A 12,983-nucleotide genomic window follows, 5' to 3' on the forward strand; every position below is an offset into this window, starting at 1 on the left:
GAATAAAAGTGATCAAAAATGTTTTTTTAATAGGGACAGTGTAAAATGAAGAAATAAAAGGTAAACTAAATGGGAAAAAAAAAATGTAAAGCACCCCGTCCCTCCGAGCTCGCACGCAGAAAAGATTGCATATGCTTGTCGCTCCCACATATATAAACAGTGTTAAAACCACACATGTGAGGTATTGCCGTGATCATTAGAGCGAGAGCAATAGTTAAAGCCCTAGACCTCCTCTGCAACTCTAAACTGGTAAACTGTAAAAATTTTTAAAGCGTCGCTTATTGAGATCTTTAATTACCAATGTTTGTCTCCATTCCACGAGCGTGCGCAATTTTTAAGCATGACATGTTGGGTATCCATTTACTCAGTGTAACATTATCTTTCACATTATAGAGAAAAATTGGGTTAACTTCACTGTTTTCTTATTTTTTTCTTCAAAAAAGTGTATTTTTTTCATAAAAATTGCATTTGTAAGATCGCTGCGCAAATGCAGTGTGACATAAAGTATTACAACAATCTCCATTTTATTCCTTAGGGTCAATGCTAAAAAAAAATATATATATAATGTTTGGGGGTTCTAAGTAATTTTCTAGCAAAAAATACTGATTTTAACTTGTAAACAACAAGTGTTAGAAATAGGCCTGGTCCTTAAAGAGGAACTCCAGGCACCTCAACAGCTACAAAAAGCGTAGCTGCTGACTTTTAAAAAACAGCCACTCACCTGTCTTCCTCCGTCCTCCCTTGGTGGCGCCGGCATCTTCACTATGGGCACCCGGCTGTGACAGCTTGCGGCTTTGCAGCCGGGCACCCTCTGTACACGTGCGAGTCGTGCGGCGCATCTTGTATTGGTGGATGCAGTCTTCTGGGACCTGTCAGTGCCCCAGAAGACTGCAGGGGGGAGGAAGGAAGAATAACCTCCATTCCCAGTGCTGCAGTGCTTGGAATGGAAGTGGGAGCAGGTACCTCCTCCCTCCCTCAAAATCGGGTACCCCCCGCCCCCCCGCTACTCAAAAGTGCCAATTGTGCATTTTTTGTTAGAATATCATGCAGGCACTTAAACAAGGCTATGTTAAGCCCCCAAAATGTTTTAGCCTTTGTTGAGTAAAACCCTTTATAGACTGTACAAACTAGTATGGAACTCCCATATTTTAAATTTTTTTATTACTCTCTGTGGTCTAGCAGGACACTACAATTGTCAGTGCGCAGCCTCCAGAATCGCACACTAGATATACCATTACAACAAATGACCACAAATTATAGCACTCGGCCAGCTTGCTGTCAGCATGGATGCTGAACAGTGTGTTTCCTTTATATGAACATATTCCTTCTATTTGACATGTAGCTCTAACCAGAGATGATTCTTGGTAGCTATGTGTTTTTTGAACCTTGTGTGTCTTGCACTTATGGTCTATTGGTATTTATTTTCATTTGGGGGCCAGTGAGCTCCTTCCCTCTGCGCATACGCTGTGTACATTTTTGACAATATCAATATAGGCTCTATGGCATTGCCATTGAATTTTAGTTTGGTGTTTCTATTGAGGGTGTATATATGTACATACTTTGAGAAAGCCTGCGACACATATGGATCCTGAGGAAGCCCAAAGTGTGGGTGAAACGTGTCGATCCATCGCATTACAGGATGTGTTGCAATACACTTTCTAGATACTGTATTCTCGTATGATGTTTTTATTTAAAATTTATATTTTTATAATCTGTATTTTATCTAATTGATACTCTTGGGCACACTAAAATCCCCATCCACCTCGTCCGCAGGGTCCACCTGTAAGACTTGGTTTACTTTTGCCAAAGTACAGCACTCATTTACCGCAAAACGTCCATAACAAGTAGAAGATAGCTGAGTCTTCTATAAACTCAGCTCACAATTCTCACTGTTAACATGAATAGTAAGTGGTCAATGTATAACATTAGCCATTGTCACTAAGGTTAGTGCGATAAATTCATAGGGCTGTGGTCACAGTGACAGCGGAAGTAAATAAAATGATTGGTATTGGTGGGAGTAAAAGGCGACTTCCTTACAATGAACCCCAAATTTTCACTAAGCCTGAAGCTCCCTTAACCTATAGCTGTAAACTTAGATATGGCATACAAGCAGTAAACTCTCTCTTATCCAGCAGAATAATAACTTCCAACAAACAATAGAAATACATCTGCTCTTTTCTACAGCCAGAGTTGTGTGTTCATTGATCTGCTTAACCTGGAACATGTTGTACACATTCGTATTATTTAATAGCTGATTGTAGTATTTGGAAGACATGCCTTTTCTTGTACAAATCCCGCATCAATAGCAAAAAAAAAAATTCTTAAAAGATTTAAGGGTATTTAGTGCATTTCGCAATAAATTGCTAACAAACGGTATTGTCTTCAAAGTTTCCTGAAAACGCTGCTGAATTTTGAGCTTTTAAGGATTCCGCAGTCAGCTTTTACAGGATTTTTTCCGTATGAAGATCTTTTTTCTTTATGGACTCTTTAGAGCTTCCATGTGTACTGCGAGATTTATAAGCAGTAGAGGAGGGGAAACGTAAAAAAAGAAATGAAAAAGGATCAACACTGAAGAAATGAAAGCCTACTCAAAACCGTACTGTGGGAAGCATATGGTATGCATCTTCCCCTCTGTTCGATTCTTCCAGAGATGTAATTGAGATCAGGATATGGTCTTGTAGCCTCAGGACAGTAAGGGGAACAGTCTGAGGTGTCTTAAGCACAGGACTTGGTTAAAAAACAATAGCTCATTGATTCCCTATTGTTACTTTCATTATAATTAGTAACGATTTCTATAGCACAATCTATGTGGCACTGAACAGTGTAAAACTGACCATAGATGAATTGGGTTTTTGGTGGCTGATCAAAAAAAGAAAAAATGGATTCCCCAATACACACAAAAAATGAGGTGGATGGAGGAATCTTCCGCACTGCACTATTGTATTCTGACATTGGGACTCCTCTGAATTGGCTACATGCGCTGATCGATCATGGATCTTGGATCTTAAGGATTTTTTTGGATCTTTTCCAACAGTCCTATTCAAGAGAAATGAATCATTGGATCAACTTCTCTGGAGCAGGAATAGCCCCAGATGGATCAAAATGCATCCAGTCCCTGCTGAACCAGCCACATTTCAATCCATCTGTGGCCAGTTTAAGTGATACAAACAAATCATTAAGGCTCCAGGCAAATATCTAATTTAAAGTGAAGTTCCACCCATTTTAGTAACTTTAGATGTATGTAATCCCCCTTAAAACTACTTTTACCAATGGAAACTTTTTTTTTTTTTTTTTTTTTTTTTTTTTTAGTAAATACCTTATTTTCTTTTTTATTCATCCTCTCCTCACTTCCGGGCTCTGCCCCACCTCCGTCCCGCCTCCGCCCCACCTCCTCTCAGTGAGCGAGGACTGAAAGCATTATATCCTCACTGAGCTCACTGAGAGGAGGCGGGGCAGAGCACGGCCTCAATACAATACATACAGTACAGCTCACTGAGAGGAGGTGGGCCGGAGGCGGGGCAGAGCATGGCCACAATACAAACAGTACAGCTCAGCTCCTGTATAATAATGCGAGATTTCATCCCATGAGATACATCCCAGCACCCCCTGCGAATCACCGAATGACGTAATCGCCGATCGGCGGCCGGATCCAGAAGTGAGGAGAGGATGAATAAAGAAGATAATAAGGTATTTACTAGCAAAAAAAAAAAATTCCATTGGTAAAAGTAGTTTTAAAGGGAATTACATACATCTATGTAATCCAAGTTATTAAAAATGGTTGGAACTCCACTTTAAGTTCTCTCAATCAGAGTTCCGTGAAACCCTAGGTTTCCCCCGGAGATTGCTAGGGGTTCTCTGGCAAATATCTAATTGAGGTTCTCTCAATCAGTGTTCCGTGGAACTCTAGGTTTCCTCCAGAGATTGCTAGAGGTTCTCTGGCAAATATTTAATTTAGGTTCTCTCAATCAGGGTTCCGTGGAACCCTAGGTTTCCTCCAGAGATTACTAGGGGTTCTCTGAGCAATAAGCAATGTCTGCCTCTCAGATGAGTGATCACTGACACCAATGATATTTATAGCTGTCTGTAAGATGGGATTTCTCCCAATGACGAAAAATGTAAAGAGCATTCTTCCCACTGACCATCACACTAACGTAATGTGAGATGTTAACCGTCTGCCTACTGGGCACCTTCGACTTTCAGCTATAGTGCAGGCAGGAATTAGTTAATTTAATCATTTTTAGCTGGGGTTACCTGTAGCCAAAAAGTTATTTTAAAGCGGTAGTATACTATAATGAAAAAAAAAAAAACCCTGCAAGACAAAGGCATAATGAGCTAGTATGCAAAAACTTACCTTAGAACGAAGCCCCGACACGGACCACGGACACCGCTGTGGGAGCGGACATGATCCCGCGGCGTCTCTTCCGGGTTCGGCGGCTCCGGCGCTGTGAGTGGCCGGAGCCGTGATGACGTCACTTCCGCGCATGCGCGGGGGAGTAATTTTACGGCACTTTTCGGCAAGGAACTCTGAAGGTCCACCGGACCTTTAGAACGCATGCGCCGCACTCGTCAGCGGCTGCATGCAGTGGTAATATTTCCTAAAACTTGCAGGTTTAGGAGATATTAATTGTACCTACAGGTAAGCCTTATTATAGGCTTACCTGTAGTTAAAAGTAAAAAAAAAGCAGTATACTACCGCTTTAAGAGTCCCTCCATGTTAAAAAAAAAAAGGCTAAGAAAGGCTGATCTAAATAAAAAGATAAAATAAATATAGTGGAACTGTTTTACCCTGCAAAAAGATATGTATTTCTGTCCACTTAGCCGTGGAATACACACAGCCCTACCAGACAGCAGAGCCAAGCTGATGACTTGACTTTTCTCTACCGCTGTTTAGGCATACAGCCTGGTCACATCCTGCCCCCAGCCTGTGATTGGACAGTGGAAGAATGTTCCAAGTGTTGGCCTTTACAACGTTGGATTACAAGAACAGATTTAGGTGCTTAACACTAGCTACATTGGAAAAAAAATTCTTAACTGCGTTAGTGTTTTTTTTTTTATCTTCCTGGAATTCAAATGCAACTAGAGTGCCTAAAATAAATATTTCACTCATTAGTTTCCAACTTTGCTCTTTTTTACTCAGCTTTTCTGTCTGTCAGTTATTGGCTTCATATACTGGAAGCGATCCTTTACTGCAGTCTGCTGCTAAGGTCTGAAAGGTCAATATTTAGCCTTTGCTGTCTGGCATGGCTTAGTCAATTTCTGGACCAACTGGACAGAAAAACTATTTTATGGTAGATAAAACTGTCTTATATCCTGCTGTGAGGGATGATCTCCTCTGTGCCGCTGCTGATACTTCACTGTTCAGTAAAATAAAAAATGGCAGGTGTTTTATTGACCAAACTGTGCTGCTGCTGATCCTTCATTGCCCATTCAAAGGCCTGGGGGGATGTATTTGACCACCCTATCCTGCTGCTGCAGTAAAGGCCATGTATCTGGCCAGCGTTGTCTGGCAGTAGTGTCAAGTTTATATGACTGGCAACACAGAACTACAAATCTTTTGACAACTAAAAAAGTTCCTATATTTATCCTTTATATATGTCAGTTGGGTGTTCTAACGTTTACCCTAAAGTGCAATTCCAGGCTTAACCCTAACTACTCTTAAAACCATCCCCTACCCCCTCCCAACGCCTATGCTTACTAACCTGTGTAAGAAAGATCTGTATACTTACCTATCTTCAGTCTGCTCTGGTTTGGTCACGTGATCTCCCCTGTGTCAGCCAGCAGCACTGTATGGGAGAGGAGAGAGCCGTCCAAAAAAGGCTAGTAAAGCCTGGAGCAGTGATGTCATCTATAGGTTTCAATGGCCCATCTGTTGTCAGCTCTCCCTTCCATCCCCTACAGCCACACTGACTGACAGGCTGGAAATAGGTAAGTATACAGATCTTATTTATACAAATTAGTAAGTGTAGGTGTTAGCAGGGCTTTTTTTAGCGGGAACACGGGAGAACACAGTTCCGGCACCTCCAGCACTAAATATATATAATGGCAAGGGGTGCTGGGTTGTGCTGGAGCATCTATTAAAAACAAAGAGGAGAAGCGCCACTAAGTGCATTAGGACTGACAGAATTTAATAGAACCACCCCTAAGGGGCTACACACAGAAAAAAGCTCATCATAGATGGAGCTCATCATAGATGGAGGTCCGAGACACCAGATGATGGATGAGCCTGGTGTTGGAGCGGGATGACATCAGAAGGACCAGGATGCAATGCAACTCGTTTCCTTTCTCAAGAGCTTGCAAAAGGAGTGTGCATGCTTCATTACAGCATGGTGCATGCTCTGAAATGCATTGCATTGCATCCTGGTCCTTCTGTTGTCATCCCACTCCAACCCCTCTCTCCCTGTTGCTGTTCACCAAGGCTGCAAGAGACACGGGCCGGCTTCCTCCTCCCCATCTCGGGAACACATACAGCTATCCACCTCCTGGCTGCACAGACTCATCCACCATCCTGGACTTCTATCTATGATGAGCTTGTTTTTTTAGCTTTATCCTGTGAGTAGCCCCTTAGGGAGTTCTTTTAAATTCTATCAACTGTTCTGCACATAGTGGCACTTATCCTTTTTGTTTTTTTCTCCTCTTATCCCCAGAGCCAGCTACAGCTCCAGGATTAGCCTGCCTTAGTGTTTGGACTTCCTAGACATCAATCTTATTATTATTTTCATGATTTAGCTAGTTGCATTTGCGTTTACTAGTTGTCCCCCATTTAGAGACTCTGCCTTTTGCGCCTACAACATACTCCCTGTTACCTGGAGAATCTAATAAATCTGGCTGCTGGAGATCTATTTTTCCTGCAGGGGATCTATTTTTGCATGGCCTAGGTCTATTATTGTTGCTGGTGGGGGCTTATGTTGCTGGTTGGGTCAGTTGTTGCTGAAAGGGATATACTTTTGAGGTAGGGGTCTATTGTTGCAGGCTGTTGGGGGATCTATTGTTGCTGGAGAGCATCTATGGTTGCGTGGCAGTCTATTGTTGCAGGGGAGGTCTATTGTTGCAGGGAAGGTCTATTGTTGCCGGTGGGAGAACTATGGTTATTGGTCGAGCTTATGTTGCTGCCCCCAATTGTTGCTGGAAGGAATTTACTGTTGTCCCCCACTGAGAGACTCTGCCTTTGTGCCTACAACATACTCCCTGTTACCTGGAGAGTCAATTAATTCTGGCTGCTGGAGATCTATTTTTCCTGGATGGGATCTATTCTTGCATGGTGGAGGTCTATTATTGTTGCTGGTGGGGGCTTATGTTGCTGGTTGGGTCAGTTGTTGCTGAAAGGGATATACTTTTGAGGTAGGGGTCTATAGTTGCTATCTGCTGGAGAGTCTATTGATGCTGGGCTGACGCTGTGAAATCTGTTGTTGCTATCTGTATCCATTGTTGTTGTGGTCCATTGTTGCTGGGGGAATCTATTGTTGCTGGCAATGGTTTATTGCTGCTGGGGGGGGATCTATTGTTGCTGTAAAGGGTCAATTGCTGCTGGGGATCTACTGTACAGTTAAAAGTAGGTGTAGCGCTAAGCAAACATCATATACAGTCCTTATCCACAGGGAAAGATGAGTGCAAAAAACAGTATCCAATAAATCGTGATGACAGTGCTTGATTCAGGGACCACCAGCACCCAAGTGTAAGAGCCTCTTACCGGACAGGACTGACCCTCATTACAAAGACCAATCAAGCGCAGGAACTCATAACGCCAGGAGTGCTCACAAAACAATCCCCTTGCGGTCCTCGACCGTATGCCGGATGATACCAATATCAGACCTCAGATCATACAAAAGAGGGAGACACTCCTCATGGTGTAGTAAATATCGCAACAATTTATTGAAAAGTAGTAGGCAACTTACATACAAAAGCAGTGAGCAGGCTCTCATATATTGAAGCAGCTGTTTAGATAACCAGCAAGATGGCCGCCGCGTCCTCCGATGGTGTAGAGCGTCACGTGTTACAGGCTCCCCCCTACGCGTTTCATCATCATTTGACGTTGTCGATCTACTGTACTGCTTTTCTTTATTATTAACTAATTCCATACAAATTACTTATTACCACAAAATTATACTTGGTTCTGTAGTCTCTAAAAGCGGTGGTAGTGGGAGGTGGGTAGGGGGTGGAACCAAGGGATGTTTCACAGAGGTGGGTAGGGGTGACTCAGAAGGGGCGGGAGTTCCTGCACCTATTCTCTGAGAAAAAAAGCCCTGGGCATTAGGCACGGGTATTGGACAGTTTTAAAAGTAGTAGGGTTTAAGCCTGGAATTCCACTTTAGGACCAGCTTTAGCCTACGTTTACAATGAGGCCGGTTTAAAATCGTGCAAGTTCAGCTGAACCCCCACGGTTTCAAACCGGTATTTTGAGTCCAACTTAGGGGGTGATTTCACAGACATCTGTGGGGGTTCCTGCACAGATGTCTATTGAAATCACCCCCCAAAGTCACCAAAAGTAGTACAAAAATGAGTTTTGGGAATCAGTGGAGCGCAGCAAAGTCGGCGTCACACCAATTCGGACGGTGTCATTGCCGGCAATTGGCTCAGATTTGACATGCGATTTGGCTTAGTGTTTTCATGTGTGCCTAATCAGCATCTTTCTACGATGAGTTAGCCTGAATAAGACTGAACACATGGGACAAAGGCTTATTTATGATTTAAAAGCAAATATTCACTGTGTTCCAAATAAGAATACATAGTCATTTTTATAACATTACAGGTTTGCTTAAAACTGTCCAACAAAATGAGCCAGTTCTCATTAAACCACAGGTTGCATTTAATGCACTGTGAAGTGAAAGCCAATAGAAGGTTCCCTGGGTGAGTTCCAGTCTCTTCTTTACTAGTATCCATAAACGCTGCAGGATACTCCTATATATGATACATGTTGTTTTTGAAGCTGCATGACTTGAGATTTGCTCTCTTAAATCATTTTTCATGCATTCAATTTTGTCTAGTTTACAGCAAACAGGCAAAACAAGGTTCCCTAACTAAATATTTGATACTATAAAATGTGTTTATGCATTATTTTTTAATAGCATAATATAATCATAATACTCTTAAAGCTGTTATCTGGGCAGGGACAAAAAATGCATTTTGTTGGGGCATTTATTTATAAAGCTCTGGGCTCCTACTTTTACTTTTAATTCATCAGGAAATGTTGTCTGCTAACTGTTGTAGTGACAATATTTTCTGCTGAGGAGACAAATCACCCAAGCTAGTTTCCTCAATACCCCCCCCCCCCCCCAACTTTACAAGGAACTCTTATGTTAAGTAGATTGAAAGTAGTTTGCACTGCAGGCTCCTTTTGCCAACACCACTAGAAGCTGAAGATCAGACACCAAATGATAATGTCACTGGCACCCCATATAAGATTTTTTTCAGACGGGAGGGAGGTAAGTAAATTAAAAAATAAATAAATAAAGAGAGTTCTAAGGGCTAGGGGGAGAAAAAAAACACAAAAAATAAACTTTCAACAACAATTAACTTAACTTAATTTTAAGTTTTATTTAGTTATTTTTTAATAAAATGTTTTTATTTTTTTTTTCTAAAGCATACTGTACTGTGATGAAAAAGTTGCATAGAAATATATATATATATATATATATATATATATATATATAGATAGATATATATAGATATATAGATCTATATATATATATATACATATATATATATATATATATATATATATATATATTTCTATGCAACTTTTTCATCACAGTACAGTATGCTTTAGAAAAAGAAAATAAAAACATTTTATTAAAAAATAACTAAATAAAACTTAAAATTAAGTTAAGTTAATTGTTGTTGAAAGTTTCTTTTCTACATGAAATCATGTTGTTTTAATGGAATAAAACAAAGGATTGGTATGTTTGTGTTGCATTGTCATTTTAAATCTCCGAACCATTTTTTCTTAAAAATAAGAAAGAGCAATATAATTAAACTATCCCAAAACTGAAACGCATTGCATGTTGTGGTAGTAATATTTAATGGAAATGTATGCAAAACAAAAAGGTATTATATATTTATTTATATAGTTTACACTGTATTCTGTGATTTATACAATTTCTTGTAAATAAAAAAACAAACTACTAGTTGAAAATGGTTAATATGAATATTACTGCATACTGTACATATATTAGTACAAGTAATAATACATATAAATATTAGTATCTATGTTTGCATGGTTTAATTAAAATAAATTGTTGTTTATGACATATAATGTTAAGAATTCATGTACGCCAAAGAAATACTGTATAGATATTTCATTACAATAATGCAGCAGTTCATCATTTATTTAATAAAACAAAACAAAAAAATTGCAATAAGCCCATACAATGCTGTATTTCTTAAGAGGAATGTTTGCTACATATGTTTTAGGACATACATCCGAAAATGTTATGCCGTAGAAAAAGGTCAAGCAGAATTATGATAAAGTCCAGGAAAGAAAGAAAGAAAGAAAGAAAGAAAGAAAGAAAGAAAGAAAGAAAGAAAGAAAGAAAGAAAGAAAGAAAGAAAGAAAGAAAGAAAGAAAGAAAGAAAGAAAGAGGAAATAAATTGGGAAGGGAAAAAAAGTGAATATTTGTATGTATGTAATTTTTATTAAAAACTTATTTTTTAGCTGGTCTCAGCAAAAGAAATTATCGCGTCTGATTACGAAACAAAGGTTTGGTGACACAGGACAGTTATTATAAAATTGTGTTTAGTAATCATAAAATTATAATTAGAAATTATAAAATTAGGAAAAACTATTTTCATGGGGATGGAAAGCATTAGGAGTTTTGTTTTTAAAGAGGAAGTTAAGGGGCTGTTAAGACCCCCGGTCTCTGGAGAGGATATGGAATGCAGAATAGAATTCCATCAGTTTTAGTAGATACGTCAGTAGAAAAGATTTACTAAAGGATGCAGAGAGCTTAGACGTAAAATGTCAGTAAAGTTCACCAGTCAGATGCTCATACATACCAAGCAGCATAAGGTTAGGCTATCTGCAAGACAGGAGTCCACCTTATTCAGATTCAGTAACAATTATAAAGATCATTTCTGCTGGTTTCTGCTGATAAGAACTGTAGTTCTAATAAGCCAGAAGGGATGTGACTCAGCTGGCTGGATATGGGCAGTATTAAATAACAGCAATGGCCTCTTGCAACAAAAAGTCCCTCCTATTGATAATAATCAATCAACTCTCACAGGGTGCGTCTGCCCATGCACCAGGAAACCTAGGGACGATGCCTAAGAATGTTTAGGACTTTTTTAAAGTAGATTTGTTTGATGTGTGTTTTTTATTTATAGGAAGGGGTGAATTGAGAGATACCTCTCTAATCCAATTTGTCATTGAACTCTATCTCCTCTTAGTGGCTCTGTCTATACTGCAGTAAACAACTAAAGGAAGTACAAAAAGGAAGCATAGGGGTTCTAACTGATAGAAATCACCCTACTCTATGCTCCTAAATTCTATCTATTACTTCCATTCTTCTTGGACTTCAAAAGCATCCCAACTGCAATAACTCCTGGCCACTAATACCTAAGGATGGACCAAACAACCCCCTGTTCAGTTTACAGCAGAACTCCAGAACAGGGAAAATGGTCTAACTCGAACAGCGAACCCCATGGAAGTCTAAAGGAGCCGAACAGGAAAAATCAAAAGGTCCCATTATGAGGGCTTATATGCAAGTAATTGGACATAAAAGGGGTACGGGGGTCTGGGTACTGCCCTTGGGGACATGTATCAATAACATGAAAAAAAAAATTGTAAAAACAATAGTTTTTACAGAAGCAGTGATTTTAATGATGCTTAAAATGCAACAATAAAAATGAAAAATTATTTTAAATATAGCGCCTGGGGGGGTCCCCTTAATGTGCCTTTAGAGTGGCGCATCTGAACGATGTATAGATCTTGCTTCAACAAAAATAACATTTCCAAAGAAAAAAAACGAGTCAAATCCCATTTAAATAGTTCACGGTTACAATTGCTAGCTCCCACTAAATAAAAAAAAAAAAAAAACAGCATGGGGTCCTCCTCAAAATCCATACCAGACCCTTATGCAGGCACGCAGCCTGGCAAGTCAGGAAAAGGGGGGGACAAGCGAGCGCCCCCCTGAACAATACCAGACCACATGCCCTAACATGATGGGAACAAGTGCCTCTTCTCGACAACCCAAGCCCCCAGATCCCACCCCCCCCCCCATGTGAATGGGTATTGGTTACATCATACCCCTACCCATTCACCAAAAAAATTTACAAAAAAAAAATAAACACACAAGTCCTAAAGGGAAAAAAAGAAAAAAAGCTCCGCTCTCGTTCAGCACTTCCTGCGATCTGCCAGCTGTGTGTTTTGACAGCTCTTACAAGAGTAACTTCATGGGGTGGTCCCGCCTCTCCTGACGTCACAGACTGATGCATGCTGGGTCTGTGACGTCACAAGGGGCGGGGCCGCCCAGTAGTGACGTCACCTGGTGTGGCCCCGCCTATTCCCTATAAAAGAGCTGTCAAAATGCATAGCTGGCAGACCACAGAAAGCGCTGAACAAGAGTGGAGCTTTTTTTTTGGGGGGGGGGCGTGATTGATGATGGACTTACATCGGAAGGACACTATTTTTTAATAAAGGACTTGTCAAAAACTTGTCTTGTGTGTTTCATTTTTTTTTGTACACTTTTTTGTACCCGATACCCATTCACATAGGGAGGGGAATGGGATCTGGAGACCCCCTTGGTAAAGGGGGCTTCCAGATTCTGATAAGCCCCCCACCCGCAGACCCCAACAACCCAGTGGCGGGTGATGCTCAAAATTTGGGGGGGGGGGGGGGGCGCAAACAGAAAAATGTAATAGGCATTGCTTTGCGGCAAAAAACGCAGTAAAAAATTGTGTGACTTGGAGGTCACAAAAGTGTGAAAGGGGCCTTCAGTAATTAAGGCATAGCGTGCCCCCTTTCAATGCACAGAGACCAGCGTGCCTCCATT

General features: G+C 40.5%; 1 protein-coding gene across 1 annotated transcript in view; it reads right to left on the reverse strand.

Annotated features, from left to right (window-relative positions):
• The window catches only part of LOC309566138 (agouti-signaling protein-like), a 109,509-nt gene extending 98,441 nt beyond the window's left edge, over positions 1–11,068 (reverse strand). The window contains exon 1 of the mRNA XM_082271198.1: positions 10,990–11,068. Coding sequence (XP_082127324.1) covers positions 10,990–10,999 — 10 coding nt within the window. The 5' untranslated portion in view covers positions 11,000–11,068. The remainder of the gene's footprint in view (positions 1–10,989) is intronic.
• Positions 11,069–12,983: the final 1,915 nt, after the last annotated feature.

The sequence above is a fragment of the Pelophylax lessonae genome (genome assembly GCF_965119305.1).
Source record: "Pelophylax lessonae genome assembly, chromosome: 11".
NCBI lineage: Eukaryota > Metazoa > Chordata > Amphibia > Anura > Ranidae > Pelophylax > Pelophylax lessonae.